The sequence below is a fragment of the Anabrus simplex genome, chromosome 2 (assembly GCF_040414725.1).
Source record: "Anabrus simplex isolate iqAnaSimp1 chromosome 2, ASM4041472v1, whole genome shotgun sequence".
In the NCBI taxonomy this organism is placed as follows: Eukaryota; Metazoa; Arthropoda; class Insecta; order Orthoptera; family Tettigoniidae; genus Anabrus; species Anabrus simplex.
Genome location: NC_090266.1, coordinates 308,143,343 through 308,166,184, shown reverse-complemented (window position 1 = coordinate 308,166,184; position 22,842 = coordinate 308,143,343). Strand labels below are relative to the sequence as shown.

The 22,842-nt window shown below is 40.1% G+C and overlaps 1 protein-coding gene across 1 annotated transcript in view; it reads right to left on the bottom strand.

Moving 5' to 3' along the window:
• Positions 1–22,842, bottom strand: part of GABA-B-R2 (gamma-aminobutyric acid type B receptor subunit 2) — an 853,882-nt gene that overhangs the window by 148,665 nt on the left and 682,375 nt on the right. Inside the window, exon 7 of the mRNA XM_067139049.2 lies at positions 16,920–17,154. Coding sequence (XP_066995150.2) covers positions 16,920–17,154 — 235 coding nt within the window. The remainder of the gene's footprint in view (positions 1–16,919; positions 17,155–22,842) is intronic.

The window sequence follows — 22,842 nt, the reverse complement described above, 5'->3', positions numbered from 1 at the left end:
GGTCCTCCTTGCATTTCGAGGAACCTCTGTGCGTGGTTTGGTATGCTCCCAATCAAACTGTCTAGCGTTTATTGTGGGCTATTGTTCAATTCTTCCACAGTGACCTCAGAGATATCCAGTGGGGTCTGCGGCGAATTAGGACAGAATGGACAATTTCTTTAGGATTTCCTTTTTTTTTACAATTTGCTTAACGTCGCACTGACACAGATAGATCTTATGGCGACGATGTGCCAGAAAAGGGCTAGAAGTGGGAGGAAGTGACCGTGACCATCAATGAGGTACAGCCCCAGCATTTGGCTGGTGTGAAAATGGGACCACGGAAAACCATCTTCAGGGCTGCCGACAGTCGGGTTCGAACCCACTATCTCACGAAAGCAAACTGACAGTTACATGATCCAAGACGCGGGGCTACTTGCACGGTCTCTTTAGGATGAACCAGACATTTTCAGTCAGTACAGTTTTCTGAGAATATAGAGACCATTCTATTGACTAATTATGCTTTGCTCGAGGAATTTGTTGACAATGTGATGCCGATGGGGTGTTGCTTCATTACCCATCAATGTGAAGTATTCTCCAGCATGTTCAGAAAATGGAGCTACGATGCGTGCCAAGATGTCTTCTCGATACTTTTGAGCATTCATTGTCCTTCGAACTGTTATAAAGGGTCCTCCGTCCATACGTGATTCCGCCGCAGAACATGATAGAACGTCCTTTGTAATGGTAGGATTATTTGATGAAGTTGTGGTGAAGATATGTCCTCGTCCCCTCCTTACACAAATATTATTGTTGTCAGGGTGGAGAATGATACGAGCCTAATCAGTTATGATCTATTGTTGCTTCGTCCACAAAGAGTGGTTTCTTGCCCAGGCGACACACGTCCCTCTCCAGGCTCGATTTAGTCCTGACAGATCTTCTGGCTTGTAATCCAATTTCATGAAGTTAATTGTGAATCGTCTGAGTAGAAACTTGCACGTCTGTATTGTGTAGCAAACGGATGGCATTTTCATTACGGTTTCTGTGTGCTTTAATATGTAAATATCTGTCATGTGAAGCAGCTATTTTTATTAATCCACGGCTTTTGCCAGGTCGATCTACAAGAGATCTTCCAGAAAATTGTTCCATGTTCTTGAGATATTACTTTTATGATTTTATGATTTTAGATTGTAAACTGAACATACCATTCGCTGTAAAACTATTGACCTTGATCGTACTGCTCTTGCTCTATATTTTAATGTAAGATTTTGGAGTTCATTGCAATCTGAATATCAACATAATTCACTTGTATCAGTGTCCTTATAGTGACAAGTCTTGCTACGCACACAAGCACCTTCATTGTGTAACTCTAACCCCACCCCCATCGGCCGATCCTGGCTACGCTACTGACTTTAATCCATATGCACAATTGTAGCTACGTCCACATGTCGCATTCCCTGCTGAAACAATGTGACTTCATAGACTGTCATCATACGAAATTGTTCCTCGAGTCATTAAGAAACAAAACAAACGTTATACGAGAGAGATTGCACGTATCATTATGCTCACCCTGATTAAAGTGTGCAATGGACTAATATAACTTGGTAACAATTCTCTAAACCCATGGGTAAATAGTGAAAATATCGAGCTCGATTAGTAGGTGTTATTATTATCTACGTAGTTATGTACGACAGGTTGTCAGTACGGACTTTATTTGGTATAAACCGTGGTCGCATCATTTATTATTTGTGTGTTGTATGATCTGATTTGTGTAACAGAACATGTGAGGTTATGTCACGATACTTCTACTGCATGTTCATTAATACGACTTTATTTACTGTAAGAACACGCGATTTATAGTATATAATTTATTATTAACTGTAAGTATGATGTATACATCTGATGTGGTCTTGTGCAACACAGGGCAAGAGTCTAGAATAACGCACCTTTGTCACTCTAGTTTTACAGATTGTTCTATTCATTTGTATATAGGTTATTGGAGACTCGAGAAGATACGAGAAAGCATGTTGAGTCATACATTTTTGGAAGCCTAACCAGGCAAATTATATAAAAAGACGGTCTTGGGTGCTGAGTCGAGATGTTAGTGAAAGTCGTTAGTCGAGTTAAGTATGTGAACTCATGTTGTGGTAATTCCATTGAAGTGGTTATGTTGTGTTGGTACATGTGTTAGCGTCAAGCGTTCTGTAATTGGTTGACATGCTAATGCTAACTCTATTGAGTTCAAGATGGTGGTTCATTTCATATGAAACTATTAATGTGTATATAAGTTGTAAATAAAACGGTGCACACAATTGAGAGCATCTCGTGTGTGCGTCTTTCGAAATACAGTAACCTTTCATGAGCACCGTGCAGAATCCTTAAGTGAAATGACTCTCGGTCAAAATTCTTAAAACTTTGGTAAATATTTCATCTAGTCTATGATGTGTAAATCAGAAGTGTCAATAGAAACGAAGACCAAAATATATAGTTTTCGAAATACAGTCATTTGAATTTGACAGCTTTATGATAAATGGCCTCGGTAGCTAAGACTGTAGGTATGTGTGCTCACGTTGCCAATGTTTTGTGGTTTATGGGTTACGCACAATGCAAAGAAAACAAAGTACTCTGATTCATCTCCCTTAAATACAATGTTAGGTATTGAATTCATCGATACCTAAGAACAATACAGGTGAATTAAACAGATGATATATCAATACGCACTTTCAAAATGTTAAACAGTGAACTCTTTTCGAAGCTACCGAGCCCATAATCCTACATTGCTGAAATGCCACCTACAAGACAGAGAAAAAACGCTCATACATATTTTCATTGCAAGATCACCTCGTGTTCCGTGCCAACTGACAGCGGGAGGCGATCCTACAAAACATCGAACGAGGTCGGAACATTTCTGAAGACCTCGGGTAATTAATAATGAAATTCTCTGTGAGAGATTTCGGCGCTGTCATTAACAAAGATATAAGTAATTAAGAATTTTGGAAAATATTTGATGAAGCTAATTTCACAGGGTGGAAATGTATTTAATTATGCTCGGAGAAAAGTTGGCATCTCTCATGGCCGAGTGGAATACACGTATCAAGGACATACGGTCAAATTGTGCGGGAGCTATCGTGCACGAAATTAATTAATTACGCCCGTTAAAGAAACAGGAAAAATCAGCGAACAACACCATCGTCAGTGGAAAAACAGGCGGAATCTCTGGGGTGAGTCTCAAAGAAATCGGTACAGCGGTCATCAAATGGAATGATTGCACAACAGTAGGTAACGCGACGCAGCGCTTCTCTAGATAATGGATAAATACCCCCTACAAGCATGAGAGGGATTTATCATTCAATTGTCTGAGAGGGTGAACCTATGTCGAGTGATAATAAGAAGAGGGCTTCTAAAATTAAAGTGTGTGAAGTAAACTTGGGGAATCTCAAAAGCCAGTTGGCTTGAGGGATGAATATTTTACAAAGTGGTAATGGTGAACGAAGACAACTTGGATACTGAAACGTTGTATTTACGACATCCATCCTGGTCGGGGGAAATATCATAAGTTAATAATTGTACGAGTCCTGAACTTCTGTGTAGAGAGACAGCACATTCATAGATAGCTCTTTTAAATTATTGCGGACAAGGTTATTTTGATTATCGGGAGGACTGGTGCAGTCTGGCAGCGATAAGCCTTTGTCTCACGGTCATTCACATCTGTGGGACACCTGGTGAAAAGGAGGTGGGAATTTTCAACAAATTGCATCAGTCGAATACTTGATACGAGGCTGTGTGGTATAATGTTTGTGTATGAGTACAAAATAAAATTTGTTGTTAAGTTATAGATCATAAAGGAAATAAATGTGTGTTGCTTCAGGACGAGTGCAGAATCAGTGTGTTGATAAGGTAGTATTTAAGATAAGAATGACTCTTACCGTTATGAGGGGCTAAGTTCAGAGGTGGCTGGCACAAGATGAAGCCAAGATAACGCTACGCCAAGTGACATAATTAAAGGTCTGTCTAATTCAAATATTATGTTTTTGTAGTTCGAGATGTAAATGCTTGTCCCTTTAAATTAATTAATGAATCATATCATCGAGTTGTATATGTGGCGTGTGTAGAATTAAGTATGTTGCGATGACGATGATGTGTCTTGTCGTAATTCCGTTGTGGAGGCGAAATGTGTGTCGTTTATGCCAGCGCGCGAGATGTTAAACTGCGTTTAAATTTCTTTAAAAAGGTGAAGTACACAGTACAATGAAAATCAATGAATTAATGTTCGGGCCTGTAAAAGTTATAATAATGATAACGATAAAAATAACCATTATAGGTGTGATAAAGTCAAATAAGAACAACAACAACAACAACAACATAATAATAATAATAATAATAATAATAATAATAATAATAATAATAATAATAATAATATTCACCTCAGAATTAAATTGAGATGATAGTAATTGTAGCGGGCGGTACACCTCCACGCCGCTAATTCAAACATTGAGCGAGTTGAAACTCCTCTACTGGAGAAAGCCTGAACTTTAACAACCACATTAATTCTAAGGTTTCTCAGAAGATGTCTCTACTGTAAATTTTGAAGTGTTCTGAACTATGTCTGTTTCGATTTGTATTTGTTTGCTCTGTAGTAAGAAGTGTGAACATTCTCTTCTAGATGGCACTACTTAAGAACTACAATTGTGCACCCTAGTGCGAAGTGAAGGAACTTTTTTTTGAAGAAATTTGGTATTCATAAGTTTCTTCTTTGTTACATTTCTTTCAGTCATTGTTTGGGTTGGCAGTATAACCCTTCTCTTTCCGCCAGTTTTGAATTTGACCAATGAGTATTTTTTGTAATTAATTTTCCACCAATCCTAGATGTCTTCTTCAGTTTTGACTTGTAATCTTTAGCCGACCAATAAAAATTTAGGGGCGGGTTGTTATCATTCATGAAAGGTCTCGAATGTTCTACGAGGGTATATAAACTGCTGATTTTTTGGTCTCGGGGCCACTTCAGTAACATCTCTCCTTGTGTGATTATGTAGCAGGGGGCAGGAAGCGCCTCTTTCTTCGGGCAGCAGTTCATCTATAAGGTAATGGGCATTTTATAACTTCATTTCTTGCTAGCTCAGCAGTTTAACCCGCGGGGCAGGTTCGAAACTTTTCTAATGTAACCTATCTTTAAAATGTAATAGACACTTGGTAAATTTAGGCTTTTTAACTATAAATTGGGATAGAGAGTGCCTAACCCTCTCGAGCTCCCACTCATATTGTTCTGAGGTGACTACGTTTTCATTTCCATTTTCCCTCCCTTCGTAATGTAAATAAGTTTTCTTATCGTGTCACCTCCGTAGTATGGGATTAGCCCTTGCATAAGCGGCCTAGTGCCAAATAGGTTTTAAAAAGGTATTAGGAGTGTAAGTTACGCCTCCATTCAACTCAGAATTTTGGGCCATGTAATTGACCTGTTTCTTTACTGAATAGGCCTCAGTAGGTTGGGTATTATTACCCCTGTTCTTGTTTGCCTGGAGGGCAGATTGAAGGCGGAATTTGGTGTGGCCTTTGAATAGGCTTGAACTTTGAGAGCGGGTTTGCTCTTTCTTGAAAGTGGATTTTCTGTGTGCCTCGAGGAGGCTTTACTGGGTAATTGGGAGCAAGTGCTCCTTGGCATGATTGGGGTTTTCTGCCCCTTTGTTGAACCTTGTATATAGGTAAAGTTGGGCTCATTGCTCAAGGATTGTGAGTCTGGGGCTCGAAGCCCAAATCCTGTAACAAACTGTAATTGTACTTTCTTAATTTGTTGATATGCTACTGGGTGCCTGTTGTACTTGTTATTTCTTGATCTTGAAAAGAAAATATAACCTTTGTTAAATTTTAAATTAACTTTAATTTCGCAATTGAGACCTATTCCACCCAGCACCTTCTTTCACCTCTGCTGGTCCACCAAAATTCCGTAACAGTAATAATAATGCGTTCAGCAGTTAGGCAAGCGAGATTTGCGGTTTTTATCGAAACCCAGTGAAGTATGATAATGTTTGGCATTTTTAGGAAATTTAAATCTTGTGACACCGTGTATTTGTGATATAGAAAATCACGACATGCTATTTTGTTCAAAACGTCCGGAAAAATTTCGTGAAGTTAATTGTGAGATCATTATAAAGTTGTTTTGTCATGGGATCGCTTGTATTTAAAAAGTTTCAAGCAAAAATAAACTAGATTGTAATGGAAATGAAATATTATGAGAATAATTAGGAAGAAGTTAAAGGCAGAGTAAGCCTGTATTTTATGAGTGATGTAGAATAAGCAGGACGCGGAGAATAAGAGGTCCTGTAGTTCGATGGAGAGGAATTTTTGTGAGATGGTGTATAAGTTAATGTGTAATATTTCTGAGACGGGCTGTATAAGAGGAGCGATGTCTTGTAGCGATGAAGAACAATTGAAGAATGTAAGGATTGTCAGATCCAAGTGAGTGAGTTGTAATGCCTATTTTAAGTACAAGTTGATGTTCTCCTATGATTATTATTCTATGTAAGACCGTAGGTAACGGCAGTTAAGTCTAGATGATGATTCCATTTGATACCTGCAAAGTGCATTCTGTGATAGCCGACCTCACTAACAAAATACATTCTGACTCACGGTCAAGATAATACTTAATTATTGTAAATTGAATTCTATTCTATATTTTACGAGGCAAAAACATTGCTGACTGGAAAAATTCCGTGAATATCGTGATGGTTGTGATAATTGTTTTCAGTGATATTACGTAATATCAAACGAGTTTCAGTTTATTTTTATTTAGTGAACTTCACCGCATGTGTTAAAATTGTAATGAGGAACGGAAAAACTATTCGAACATGTTGTTTAATTTCGATTTCACGCTTTATCGCAGGAAACACACACAGTGATATTTCCAGATTCGAGTTCATTTCTGTAGCGAATTTCACTTCACGTGTTAGAGTTTCAGCGAGGATCAGATTTAAATATCCGGACATTGTGTTAAAGTTTCGATTTCGCCTGGTAGTATGAGTGATGTGTAGCTACAATAACGTTGGCTCAACAATAGATTTAGGATGCCGCGTGTGTTATAGTTACCATTACGGATGAGTAGACACTGTAACGTTGTCTCAACGACAGGATTAGGACGCCGTCTGTACATAGCCAAGTCATGGGTTAGGTATTTTTGCGTATCGACTTGAACGATGTTAGTGTTTGCAGTTGTGGATACGAGTGTAGAAGATATTTAGGCCATGTTTCGGCATAATCCTTACTAGCTGGACGGTGCTCCCATAATAGCGTTGCATCAGTAGCGGCATGAATGTAAGGGTTGTCCCACGTGGAAACCTGGCTAATGGAGACTGATCCCTACTACTTAGTCGCGTACGTTCAAGTTCGATGAGCTTTCGTTTCTGTTGGTTCTTTTCCTTACTTTAAGATTTATTGTTCGGGTGTACGGTATATTATGATAGTGCCATGTGTTGACATTTAGTTGATTTTTGTAGGATTTACACTACGAGTGCGGTTTTGATTCGTCAGCTGTTATTATATTTTATTTTCATTTTTCGTTATTCACATTATTTATGTGAGGCGTTGATCTACCGTTCACTTGTAGTTTGGTTTAATGGGAGAAGTGTAGGTAGGAAGATTTGTAATTATTGTCGTAGTTATACAGAATTGGAAAGACTTCCTGTTGTTTGTTTTTTGTTGTGGACTTGTATATTAACGAATGTAACGACGTAACTGTCTTATAACCTGAAAGTTGGTTTGGTAAGAATATTTTCAAGTGATTTAACACTTTTATTTAATTCAGTGTTTGGCATTTCTTCTAAACGCATAATGAATTAACGTTTTCCTGCATTTCGCAGGTTTGCTCCTTCAGAACGACGGAACGTAAGATCCACTCGGAGCGAGTGTTGTTGGTTCCTTCTGAACATCTGTTTGGAGTGATGCCTGTTTAGAGCATCGGGGTTCCTGTGTAACTTAAGGGTGTCACGAGATGACAATACATTGTGGAATTTTTAATTTTGATTGTGACAATTGCTGTTAACTTGTACTGAACACCATGCTTTCAAGTAATATTTCGCAAGCTATCCAAAGCAACTGATAGTCGATTTGGTTCGATTAAGGATCCATTCGAGGGGTGTTCCAATATCCGATGGGGTAGTCGACTGGTGGATAACCTTAAGTAAATGTAAATATGGAATTCTAATTGTTGAAGGTCAGATTTTCCACGGATCGTGTGGGCTAACTCTTGGTTACCTTTTGGATGAATGTTGCCCAATTTTCAGGTTTTCTATTCTTTTTTCTGGTTTTTGCTCTCCACGAATTTTACAATGCGTCTTCATTCTTTGGAAGACAATAATATAAACAATTTCAAGATAATTTTACCACTCACGTTATGTATTGTGACTGTGTTATAACATGTTCTGACAAATTTAACTGACTTTTCTTGCCTATTTAGTAAAAAAATGATCGTGATTACATTGAATAAATATTTTTAGTAAGCACACTTTTGCTCCTCATTTGAAGTATCGAAGCAGCCGAGGCAGAAGACCAACGATGGAACGGTAAGTTCAAGGTTTCATTACATGATGTGCAAAGTCCGCTCGCGCAACATTCACGTTGTCATCTGGTCATATTAATGCCGACGGTGATTTGATTCAGTACGACTTTTCTATGTTTTGTTACATTTTAAAAATATATATGTCTCAAATACTTACCTGAATAATATGCATTACCGGTATAAGTATTTTAATTTGAATGATGAGCACTAGAGCTTCATTCCTCTGCGAAATGCAAAAAATGTCAAAACTGTACATTTTTTGGACTTTGTGCCCAGCGACACTTTTGATCTACACATTAAGGACTACCAGTTACCAAGGTTCCAAGAATTTTGGCCGAGAGCCATTTCACATAAAATTTCTGCGGGATCCTTCTTCAAAACTGTAAGCTTGTAGTTTTTCGTGATCGTAACCACGGGACTACAATTGTACGTGGACCTGAATCATAGGGAAGTGAATGTTTATTTACAAAATCTCACGTGCAATGGCCGGGATTCGCCAGGTTCAATTTAATATCATGACTGGAGCTTTTCAGTCGGTAAACGTATACATTGGTGTGGGTGGTGATAAAATGAAAGAACAGTAAAGTTATTCACTGGGTGGAAATAAAAAAAATCATTAAGGTGAAATAACTGACAAGAAACTAAAATGAAAGACAACAAAGAAGAAGAAAGGAACGATATTTAAATAGACAGGAAAAAGTGATAAGTACCTACAAGAGAAAGACAAATGTTAAAGATTATGACATCTTCAGTGACGGGGGCTTCCTAGGACAAAGCCATTGGTCCCCCGAAGAGAATGTCTATTCGGGGAACAGAAAGTACTTAACTACTCTCACCTGCTGAACGCTGAAGATACTGAGATTTGAGAACGACTGCAGAGACTACGGTTCTGGTTCTGACTCTGACTCAAGGAGAACAGAGTAATGTAACTTTCTCAGATTTCCCGAGAATTACTGAGTTAATATCATTATCATAGCTTTGTACCTCTAGTTCCATTTGGAATTATAACCACAGGGATGTTATTTTTCAATTTAAAAACTCCTTAGCCATTGGCCCGTACACGAATCACAGTTATTTTGGTGACAGTGTTCTCTATGAACAAACGTTGAGTGCAGCCAATTCCTTAAGCAGATAACGATCATAAGGGACACCGGGTTGTCGGAATATTGTCCTAAAGAAAGTCCCTAACGTGCCGGAAGCCAACGACATAGAGTTTTGTTATTGTAATTTGCTTTAAGTCGCACCGATACAGATAGGTCTTACGGCGACGATGGGACAGGAAATGGCTTGGACCGGGAAGAAAACGGCCGTGTCCTTAATTAAGGTACAGCCCCAGCATTTACCTCGTGTGAAAATGGAAAACCACGGAAAACCATCTGCAGGGCTCCTGAACCCACCATCTCCCGAATGCAAGCTCACAGCTGCGCGAACCTAACCGCACGGCCACTTGCTCGGTGACATGGAATTGTGGCATTCATACACCCTCAAATGCCACTGATCTTAACCACAATTGATCTTGCTATTTTGGGAACAGAAAGTGATGAATCAACTGAACCACATGGGACGGATTATTATTATTATTATTATTATTATTATTATTATTATTATTATTATTATTCGGGTAGAATAAAGTCGATAATTGTCGTGAATTCAGTTCTGTTTTATAAATAATACGAGCATTTGGCATAGGAAGAAACTTAAAACTATTTCAACAAGTTAATTGATAAAAAATTGACAAATGAAACACCAATTGAAATTGGATTAGGAAAAGAATAACATGTACGTGCCTGACCTGGCTGCTCAATATTGGTAGACCATGAGCTCCAACGTATGAAGTGAGAAGGGAGTAAATTTACATGGTATTTTAACGCAGTCCACTTGAAACGTTCGTTTGATATATGAAACGGGGAATTTTCCAACTGATTACAATTCATGATGTAGCCATATTAAACTGCAGCTGTGATCAGAGTCAACGAGTGGTACTATCAGCAACAGCGAAGCCTTTAACATTTCCCATTTCAAGTAACAGTAAGCTAGATTAATTAAATATCTGCACCATAACATCATTATGATTCACTTTCCTACCGACATCAGTAGCTGTGTACATTTTTAAGTACAAATAACCTAGAAAAGATAAATTTTTGAAAGGATTCAAAATCCAAATCTTGATATGAAATCAACAACATTATTATGAATGTCTTATTAACGAGATGCAAAGCTATGTCTTCATGAAGAAGTTTGAAACAAAAATACTATTTATATAAATTCTGTACCGTTATAGGACCAGGTGCGTGTCGTAATTGACTAGGTGTCCATTGAAAGGTAACGGGTTGAATATGGGTGCAGTCAATTGGCATTTAAACGTGCTTAATTGTGGGAGATACGCGTCAGTAAATTTAATGTCTCCTTAAATATTTCCTTCTTAGTGGAAAACTATTATTATTATTATTATTATTATTATTATTATTATTATTATTATTATTATTATTACTGCTATTACTACTACTGTATGAAAGTTTCAATTATACCTGCCCTGCTCTTCAAATCAAACCATGAGAACGTAAGGTTCATTGTCAGTTACGCCTTGTCTAGTCTTGTACAATGCGCCGATTGACTTACGCAATCTTCGTCACAGGAAACCATTGTTGGCTGCTTGTGAGTCTATGCGTTTTCAAGAACAGCAAGGTCTTCATTTTCCAAATCGGTTAGACGGGATTTTACTTAAAAAAAAAAGCTTTATGGATTTGATGAATACGTTTCATGAATTCTGTGAACAACGCTGTTCGGGGATTTTCTGCTTCCCTTTGAAACCTTTGTCTCAGCCTGCGCACTGAGGTTCGTTGTTTCTAAACAGCTGTCAGCTCTTTGTCACAGAATCACGCCACCGGGTATAATACATGCCGGCGAATTTTGTTGCGACAGGGCTAATATCAAGACAAACTTTGGTCAGCATGTGACCTCAAGGTGCGAGGATTAAACTCATGTATCATAATATACTGTATACTGTACTTCATGGAACGTTTCAGTTAATTTAATTTGCATGATGGTTGTATCTGACACATATAACCTCGGTATACAAACATAAGTTAATTGGCTACGTCTACATATCACATGCCGGTTCATTATTCTAATATTTTGTGTACTCGACCATTCCTTCAGTTTAAGGTACAGAGAGCGTTCATCATATTTTTTGTGTGCAGTCTCCAAGTTGCCTTTGTTTTATTAGGTAGCCGGTCCACCTCTGTGGTGTAGTGGTTAGTGTGATTAGCTGCCACCCCCGGAGGCCCGGGTTCGATTCCCGGCTCTGCCACGAAATATGAAAAAGTGGTACGAGGGCTGGAACGGGGTCCACTCAGTCTCGGGAGGTCAACTGAGTAGAGGTGGGTTGGATTCCCACCTCAGCCATCCTGGAAGTGGTTTCCCATAGTTTCCCACTTCTCCTCCAGGCAAATACCGGGATGGTACCTAACTTAATGTCACGGCCGCTTCCTTCCCTCTTCCTCGTCTTTCCTTTCCAATCTTCCCATCCCCCACCAAGGCCCCTGTTCAGCATTGCAGGTGAGGCCGCCTGGGCGAGGGACTGGTCATCCTCCCCAGTTGTATCCCCGGACCAATGTCTAACGCTCCAGGACACTGCCCTTGAGGCGGTAGAGGTGGGATCCCTCGCTCAGACAGAGAGAGAAACCAATCCTGGAGGGTAACCAGATTAAGAAAGAAAGAAAGAAAGAAACGGATATGTTAGTTTTTTGCAACGAGGTTTGCGCCCGCACAATAGCACTTACCGTCAGTTCTCATTTTTACGTTGTTCCTATTGATGTTGAATTTCAGGGCACTGGTTAGTAGTTCTGAAAGAGAAGCAGTAAAATGTCTAATAATAACTTTTAGTGTGGGGTCTACTTCGATTTATAATTATGATACGCGCTAACGTGCCCTGAGGGTTAAAATAGTAGCTTATCCAGTGAGTTAGTGGCCGTGCGGTTAGAGGCGAGCAGCTGTGAGCTTACATTCAGGAGATAGTGGGTTCCAACCACACTGTCGACAGCCTTGAAGATGGATTTTTCATTGTTTCATATTTTTACATCAGGCAAATGCTGGGGCTGTACCTTAATTAAGGCCACGGCCGCTTCCTTCCCACTCCTAGTCCTTTCCTATCATATCGTCGCTTTAAGACCTGTCTCTGTCAGTGCGACGTAAAGCCAATTGTTAAAAATAGTAGCTTACACTCCAATAGTTCTTTCTTCGATTTCCGTCTGTCTACTACTGATAAGAGTGTTCAAAGGCCTCTCCACACGAACGATTACTTTGTTTTCAATTTGAACTGCACAGTCAATAAAGCTGCACAGTTGGATCGTGCGTATGCTGAGTAATACAGTATGAATGGCTGTATGGTTAGAACTGTTGGACTGTAGACCCTTGGAAATGGCCGAAAATATAACTGCACTGTTCAACTGTGGTGTGGCGTATTTAGCGTTATCTGAAGACCAAAGCACAGTTCGTCTCTGATAGCCGTGCGCTGCGAGTGCTCGCGTGAACTTCACATAAACAGCTTACATACGCACTGTTTCTATCAGTGACATGGCCACGTGGTTTGAAGACTTCATCCTCATATTTTTGAACTATTCATAGCTGAGAAATGTTTGTGGAATCTTACATCAGGTGACTACTACAACAACACCGAGCTCGATAGCTGCAGTCGCTTAAGTGCGGTCAGTATCCAGCAATCGGGAGAGAGTGGGTTCGAGCCCCACTGTCGGCAGCCCTGAAGATGGTTTTCCGTGGTTTCCCATTTTCACACCAGGCAAATGCCGGGGCTGTACCTTAATTAAGGCCATGGCCGCTTCCTTCTAATTTCTAGGCCTTTCCTATCCCATCGTCGCCGTAAGACATATCTGTGTCGGTGCGACGTAAAGCAAATAGCAAAAAAAAAAAAAAAAACTACTACAACAGAAGCAAATGGGACGTTAGGTGTGAATTTCTGGTATCAATAGTGAAAAATGTTGAACGTGATAAAAGACGGGGCGATTGAAGTAAATAGATTCATAATTTTAGGTGATCTGTAGAAGCACCTGACAGTAAAATTCCTTATAGTTGTAGAGAAAGAAACCGGCTCCTGTATGTAGTATTTTAGGAATATGCTTTCCATACAGTGAACTAAAGCAAAAGAGAAAAATGCCACTTTTCCAAAATCCCTTGGCAATTTACTCCCAGTCCTTTTTTGAGGACGAAAAACTTAAAAGTAAAAATAATGTTCACTCCTCCGCTCATAAGAATTAATTTCGTGACCACGAGTACAAGTAATAAGAAATAAGTCCATGTGTTATCTATTTCAGGCGTCTGCTTTACAGAGGATTCTGACCTGACAACTGATGTCAAGGAAATAGATTATGTTTGTTTCAACTCACCCACCCCATCAGCCTCAATATTTACTTCCAGCAAAATGAAATGGCGTATGGCTTTTTTTTTTTTTTTTTGATAGTTGCTTTACGTCGCACCGACACAGATAGGTCTTATGGCGACGATGGGATAGGAAAGGCCTAGGAGTTGGAAGGAAGCGGCCGTGGCCTTAATTAAGGTACAGCCCCAGCATTTGCCTGGTGTGAAAATGGGAAACCACGGAAAACCATTTTCAGGGCTGCCGATAGTGGGACTCGAACCTACTATCTCCCGGATGCAAGCTCACAGCCGCGCGCCTCTACGCGCACGGCCAACTCGCCCGGTCGTATGGCTTTTAGTGCCGGGAGTGTCCGAGGACAAGTTCCGCTCGCCAGATGAAGGTTTTTGATTTGACGCCCGTAGACGACCCGCGCGTCGTGTTGAGGATGAAATAATGATGAAGACAACACATACATACAGCCCCCCGGCCAGCGGAATTAACCAATTATGATTAAAATTCCCGACCCTGCCGGGTATCGAGCCCGGGACCCCTGTGGCCAAAGGCCAGCACGCTAACCATTTAGCCATGGAGCCGGAGTTTACTTCCAGTGATACAGCAACACAGCTCACACAAGTTGCACTAAGAAAATGTGAAATGGATAGGAAACTGTCCTGAACCGACTTGTTGCCTCCAGTAAATGACAAATTGTAGGATGCACGGCTCGAAGACAACTTCAACATTGCAAGCTGGAATGTTGCTACCAAGTTGAGCAGCTCATGAGAGCATTCTGAGTTAAGAAGTTAACCAGGAATGCAACAGTGATTGCTAGCGAGCGGGCCGGCTTTCCCGTCCCAGTATACCACAGTACTACACTCTACCTGCAGGCGGAAATACAGTAGAGTACTTCACAATTTTCACTAATTTCACATAGAAATACGTAAAAGCATTCGTAAAAGCACGTGTCATAGCACATATAATTACAAAATACTACTGTTTTAAAATACTGTGACGGCGTCCGCTATTTATTTGAGTTGCCTTGGGAGGAGCAAGTTAGTCTAGCTTTAGCCGCGAGTGACGTCACAGTGTGGGCTGGGTCATCTCACCACTGCTAGTGACCTGTCAGAGACAAGCTATGCGCGCAAAGCCAGCCCCCACTGTCACCACTACTATAGTCAATAGTCATAGGCCTCCCTGAAGGTGAGAAAGGAACGCAGAGCTTTCTGATTCCAGAGATTTCCATGAGCTTCTACTCTCGGGAAGTATCTGGAAGGGCTGGCCTCCCTATATAAGAGAGGCCGGACTCGATTGTGTCTGTTCAGTGTGGGCTCAGTTCTGCCAGCGATCGAGACGGTTCAGTGGAGTACAGCTGAGGACAGTATTGACTGAATCTGTTAGTGCTACGTATGAACTGAAGAAATAGTACAGTTGTGCGACGAAGGACAACAGTGCAGCCGAGCGACAAGGGACAACATAAGAAGACTGCTGTGAGCATGCAAACGTTGTACTATTTGCAGATTTGTGGGACTGTGCCACGCGTAAACTGAGAAGTGCACGGCAGGTCTCCGGGATAATTTTTCCTAATGCTTGTCGAGAGATTAGAGAAAAAATATTCAGGTCCTCGTAACTGCTGCATGTGGCCATATATCTTAAGAGGGACTGTGAGTATTTCATGAGGTGTTATGGCCACCACACCGTGGTATCTTTGACAGCAAAAGATGATTGGTACATTCATTCTTAGGTAGTTACGGCAAACTTTTGGATGAAATCACAATTCAGTTAACGTATTAAATGGGAAGAACAGTCTTTCTTCGATAACTAAATTTTGTTCACTTTCTCCTTTCGTTTTCCTGTTATTGGCTAGGATGATTGCGATGGCTGCATTACACAATAGTTGTACTGCAGGCACCATATGGATCAAGATCTCCCGATGTTGCTTAAAACGACCGTGAAAGATTCGTGATGTAGTTCCGTCGCCTATTGGTGTAAACTATCAGCCGCCCAACATCAGCAGTCCGTTGCCTAGGGTACACACCACGAGGAGGTTGTCTGCACATCGCACTTCGCACATCACATTCCAGTATTCGTCATACTAACATCCATTCCAGTCCCACTCACTACACACTATCAGTAACATACCACCTACAGAACTAAAACGACAGGAAGCGACGGTGCGAGAGTGGAGAAAGTTACATCTTCCTACACATCCACAGGGTTTGCCAATCCATGAGGTCCTAAATCATCTACCCCTACTCGTCTTAAAGCAAGGAACCCAATATGGCAAATAGTAACAAAATGTAACTTCAATATCAAGGAAGAATGAACCAAAACTGGAACTCTGCAGCAGTGAAACACCATGATGTTCTAAATCCTACAACTGGACTTCCAGGAATTCACCCTAATGGGGATCTGAAGCGCCTGATGTAACTACATGCTATGTAATTGGGTACTTCGGGATTCTCCTGCCTGTGACTGCGGAGCTCCTATGCAGATCGTGGTACACATCGTGAAGGAATGCCTCCTGAGGAAGTATGGCGGACCATCCCAAGGTATCATGAACACAGCACCTCCCTTCTTAGACTGACTACACAGCGGGATGAATGTGAATGCTACCAACATTCTTGTCTTTGAAAATTCTTGTATACATGCTCTCATATGCAATAATTAATTATAGTTGCTTCGCCATACTAACTAAATAAATAAATAAATAAATAAATAAATAAATAAATAAATAAATAAATAAATAAATAAATAAATAAATGGGCAAGATAGATTCACTGCAACTGAACCGAAGCGAACTAGAGGTTTTAGACTACTTATATCGTTGACGGTTCATTGCCCCTTACTTCACAATCCAAACAGATTCTTGACCCCCATCCAGTGCTCGTTAGAACCAACTTTACCTTATGTCAAGATTAGGCTGTGATTTCTCATCCTGTTATATTTCAGAAAATGCATCTTACGTCTGGAAATTGAGTGGTCGGTTATTTCGGATATATATACGACATCAAAGGGAATACAACTTACCTTTGGTTCCTGTAAGTGATATTTATGGCCAAAAAGGTGATAGCCATTACTATGCCTATTGATGCTGTGGAGGCTAGGAGTGAGTAGATGGTTATATTGACATGAGAGTGCTCGAAGATTTGAAGAGTTCGGTCCTTCGGTGGATAAGGACCATTCCAGCGGATCGTGTGGCCCCGCGTGAGGTCGAGCTGCTCCGTCACTCCGTTGAACTCCCCCACTTTGACCTCAGAGCCATCTGCAAGCAGAAGAGCGTACATCATATTGGTACCGATACTCAATATTGCTCTGAGACGTTTAAATATAAATAACCAGTTTCGAATACAATATTTCATACTGTAACACTAATACGATATCCCAGGCTATGGCACTTACTACGGCAGTTTCATGTGATGAACGATATGGAAAATATGGAAATTTTATTACGTCTTAATTTCAGGTATAAACTAAATTTAGCTTTAAATTACATATAATGCATATTTACCTGAAATATTAAGCACCCTAAACATAACTAGGTAAAGCACGTCACCAGTCTAACATGCATACTAGTGTGTGTATAAGAAAGATAATTTGTGTTATTTGGTTGAGCGTGTAGGCCTATATCCGAAATTGTATGCGTACTTTTCGACATAAAGTATCAGTAGAGGTGAGAAGTCCTCATTTACAGCCACAAACAGAATTTGCTATATTCGTCGTGTTCTCCTGTATTTTCTGGTTCTATACTCAGAGAAAACGATTCGATGTCCATACATGTTCGATGAGTTTAGGATGTGTTTAAAGAGTAAAGCAGGCAATAGACTGCCGTAATTACGAGAGAAGCGAAGATCAACAGTCAAAACTAGTGTGTGCCTCAAAGTATGTGAGGATCAGCAGTCAGGATTAGTATGTGGCTCAAAGTGTGTCACAAGAACCGCCATCACAGGGTAGTTACTACAGTGCTGAGGTGACGAGAGTTCGACTTCGTCCTGTAAATAATATTATTCCTTCATTATTCCATGGTAAGAAGAAGGGTAATGAGGTTGCTTTCGCTGGCATTTTATCACGTTTGCAGTCTCATCACACAACCGGAGATGGTCCATCATGAGCAGGACTTGGGACGACTGCTCTTCGCAACGTCAAGGCGAGAGTTCCGTCTGGCTGGCGATAGAGAGAACAGCTTAGGCAAATACAGTAGAGACAATACGCGACACTCAGCGAGATATCGAGGGACAGCTATTAGAACTCTTTCTAGCGGATTGACCTGAGAACTACTGATTCTGTCACAAGTGCACGTGTATTTGTGTGTGAAGTTTTTGGTGTTATTTACGCGTTTTCAGTGAGTTGACATAATTAAATAGTAGTGTGTGTCATTCCTTGATACCTCCTCTCAACATGAGGGGAAAGGTATGTGTTGTGTTTGGCTGCAGTAAGTATGAAGTGGAGAAGAATGCGCGGTCTTTCTTCCGTTTCCTTCGTGACAAGAAAATGTAAGTAATATTGTGTTTGCATATATATATTCCAGTGACAAAGAGTTTTTCATAGTACTTCATAATCTTCTGAACTGCTCGAACCATATTTTAACTGGCTTAAAATATAATACGCATATTTTATTGTATAGTGCAGCATTTAACCTTCAATACCGATGTGTTCTTGCAGGTGTGATCTGTGGGTTTGATTTAATTCAGGAAAATACATATGCATATGAGTGTGGCTGGTTGTGTTCCAAGTTACCCCATTTGGAATGCCATAATGCGTTGTCAAGCACTGAAGAAAATATGGGCGATTTAAGAAATGTACATATTTTGTTGAAACAATATGATAATGCAAATTTGCTTTACCCTAATATAATGGCATTATGGCAAGTATTGCTTATAGGGAAAGTTTGAATGTATTTGAGGCTAAATTTATAGATTTTCTTTCTGTTAGTAGGCTTCAAGTTAAAAGGAAAATTGTCCAGCTCTTAAATGCAAATTCATTTAATCATGTGTGTAAGGAATGTGCCGGTATTTTTGTTGACAAGTGTTTCAATATGATGTTACAATGCTTTTAAATGAGAAAAAAAGAAAAACTAGCCGTGAACGGTCAGGCAAGAATTCTAAAGCTAAAAAAAGTAATGCATAAATGAAAGATCAAGCCCTTTCCCAGCAGTCCATTTCACATCTTGATTATATGTCTAATTTCAGTCTTTAAATAATAACCTGTTAAATAATTCTTCATTCATTTATCCAGAATTGCTTTAGCAACTTTGAAGTTAATATCTTAGTAACACTTTCTTTCTAGACGTAATTTATTTATCCATTTCCGTATATACATTTCGATTGATATTTGAATTTAGAGCGAATTTTCAGGTCAAGCCATTAGGAGCGCCACTTGCGACTTGTCTCCCATTTTTACAAGGCTAAATCCGGAAGTGTCGCGTATTGTCTCGACTGTATTTGATTTAGGGCAACGGGAGACGTAACTCATCGCGGTAGCTCGGGTTCATGATGGCGACGTCTCACGACTAAGATAGCTGCTGAGTCGCCAAGATCCGTTTGCAGTTTTTCAAAATAAGCAAGGCAGTAGCTTTACTGTAGAACTGCCCTAAGACACTCAAATGGGACAGGCGTGCTGCTAATGAGATAACTGATGAGTACAAGGCATACCATCCCATATTTGCTGAAAACAACGCAAACTGTGATTGTCTCATGTTTGCCTCTACCGTGATGTCAAAGAGCATAGGGTGTATCATCTCATACTTGCTGAAGACAACTTGTACTGTGATGAAATTATCGGGATGGTGGATCTATTCCTCTCGTCAACTGATGAAATTCATAGATATATATATTTTTTACAAGTTGTTTTACTTCGCACCGACATAGATGGGTTTTATGGCGACGATTGGATAGGAAAGAAGTGGCGGCTGTGGCCTTAATTGAGGTACAGCCCCAGCATTTGTGGTGTGTGAAAATTGGAAACCACGGAAAACCATCTTCAGGGTTGCCGACAGTGGGATTAATAGATATATTAATGATGTCTCATAGGTTAAATATTCCTAGTTTTCTGTATTCCTTCTTTTATTGGCAGTCTTCACAAATACATTTATAGTTCATTATTCATGTTTTCTTTCTCCTCATGTGTTTTGTAAATATGTACAGTATGTGGTGCATAATATTATTATTATTATTATTATTATTATTATTATTATTATTATTATTAACATCGTGATTCACTTCTGTTAATAAAGTGTTATGTCCAACTCCATAGCTGAATGGTCAGTGGAGAGAACATTTATTTTCGTTCAGACTGCCGTCTGCCCGATTCCCAGCCAGGTCGTGGATTATAGCCGTAAGTGGTTAATTGTTATAGTTCGAGGACTGGTGGTTTGTGTTTATCTTAATACATACCCTTTTTTAACAATTGGCCTTACGTCGCACCGACACAGAGAGGTCTTATGGCGACAATGGGATAGGAAAGGCCTAGGAGTGGGAAGGTAGCGACCGTGGCCTTAATTAAGGTACAGCCCAAACATTTGCCTGGTGTGAAAATGGGAAACCGCAGAAAACCATCTTCAGGGCTGCCGATAGTGAGGTTCGAACCAACTATCTCTCGGCCCTAACCGCTAGGCCAACTCGTCCGGTAATAAACACCTCTTCATTTACACACAAGTCACCGCGATACTAACCGTCAGCGAAACACGTAGCAGTGAATACATCCTTCTATTTATGGCTGGCGTCAAGATGGGTATCCAACCGAAAAACTGATTTGACACAAATCACCCTGCGACTATGCCAGGATATGGGAAGAGCGGCAGAGTAAGATCCTTCGCTTCAGAGGGTCCCGGGTTCGATTCCCGGCCGAGTCGAGGATTTTAATCTTCATTGGTTAATTCCAGTGGCCCGGGGGCTGGGTGTTTGTGCTGTCCCCAACATCCCTGCAACTCACACACCACACATAACACTATCCTCCACCACAATAACACGCAGTTACCTATACATGGCAGATGCCGCCCACCCTCATCAGAGGGTCTGCCTTACAAGGGCTGCACTCGGCTAGAAATAGCCACACGAAATTATATTTATATGTGTTTTGTGAGGCGATGTTCAATAATCCTAATAGTTTCAGTATAACAAATCGCATTCTCTACTGATTAACCTAATTCAAATTCCATTCACTTCTAGTACATCGAATTGCGTCGCTTCATATCAGTTTTCGAAGCAATCCTTCCAATGATTCGCGAGGGACTCATATTGGATAGTTTTTGATTACAAATTAAAATTGCGCTTATATGCCTATAAATTCATTGCAGCGAAATTTGAGTTTCTGTATTTGCACTTGTATTCCAGTGCCATAATATTGTTCTTAAAAGTGACGAAAAGCAAGTCTGTTATTAAAGCCGTATATGACTAAACTAAGGCGCTTACAGTTCTACGTGAAATCTGAGCCTCTGGGACAGGATTTCCATTTCGAAAATTTTACTTGCATTAACTAAAATTCTAGCGATGGTCGTCTTGATGAGGAAATATCGGCGATATCATCCAGGTATCAAGTCCACTCCTGAAAAATGGTACTTACAAGTGCCCATAAATATACTGATTTTGATCTTTCGCATTTACTAAACCCTAGTAATATAATATGACTACCGGGATTAGATCTCCCAAACTTGAGAAGAGGATGCTACATAGCCGGTGTTTGTAGACATCAGCGTGAACCCTAGGTAGATCCTCAAGAGAGCATCATCGTAGATTATGAGCCAATAGAGAGAACGCAAGAAATGAAGGAACAATCATATGAAACTAGCCAAGGTGGTTTCCCCTTGCTTTCCTTTCTCCGCCCCGAAGTCCTCTTGCAGCACACTCGAGGCTCTTCCAAGCATTCACAGACTTTGGCCATATTCAGGAACAGTCGTACGAAGGCCGCTAAGAGAATGAGACATTTTATATTTTCCCTTCTGTATCATGGATACATGTAAAAAATAAAAAATAAAAATCCATCAAAGGTAACAACAAGAAAATCATAAAGCTTACTTTCAAAAGCAGAGAATATATTTCGACGGCAGGCTGTGGACCGTTGAAACATTACCATTCATTCATACAGGGTACGTATGTACTCAGGGATTTCCTGGGACGAGGTTCATCGATTACGCATTTGACGTCACGTGAAAGCCAGCCTGCAATTGTGGAGAAGTCGCGTGCTGGACACTCAGTGATTTTGCCCCGATATATCACAGTTGTAGAACAACAACAGCGTAAAATTTCATATAGCCACCATCACAGACGATGCTGAAATATATATTTCTTGATTTTTTACATGAAGAAAGGGCAAGATGATCTCTTAACAAATGCCCGTTAATTTATGATCTTCACATGTTTCATACGATAAAAAACTCCAAAAAACCTTAATTGTTCAAGAAATTTGAACTCATTAAGACAGCCTGTAAGGAATTTACGAGGAACATTTTTTTCAAAGCAGATCCTAACGTCATCAGTTCTCCATTCTTTTAGGACAGATCTCTCTAAATAGGTTCTCTGTGCTCAAAACTGTTTGAAGTAAACTAATACTTAGCGAAAACTCATGTGGAGTGACATCAGAATACATCCTACGAAACTTTCCTAATTTAAGATATGAAGGATGCTTTTGAATGCTCTAGTGTTCACCTACTTTTCACTCTATTCATTCTGTTTGAAAACAGAACAAACAACCATTTTACTTCAATCACACTCAACTGTCTAAACCACGCCGGAAAGAATGTGAACACATTTGGCCGACCTCATCAGAAACGAGAGTGTTGATCTTTCATATTCTGGGATGGGTAGCTCAGGCGGTAGTGCGCTGGCCTTCTGAGCTCAAGTTGATGGGTTCGATCCCGGCCCAGTATGGTGGAATTTGAAGGTACTCAAATACGTGTCGGTAGATTTACCAGCACGTTAAAGAACCACTGTGGGACAAAATTCCGGCAAATCGACGT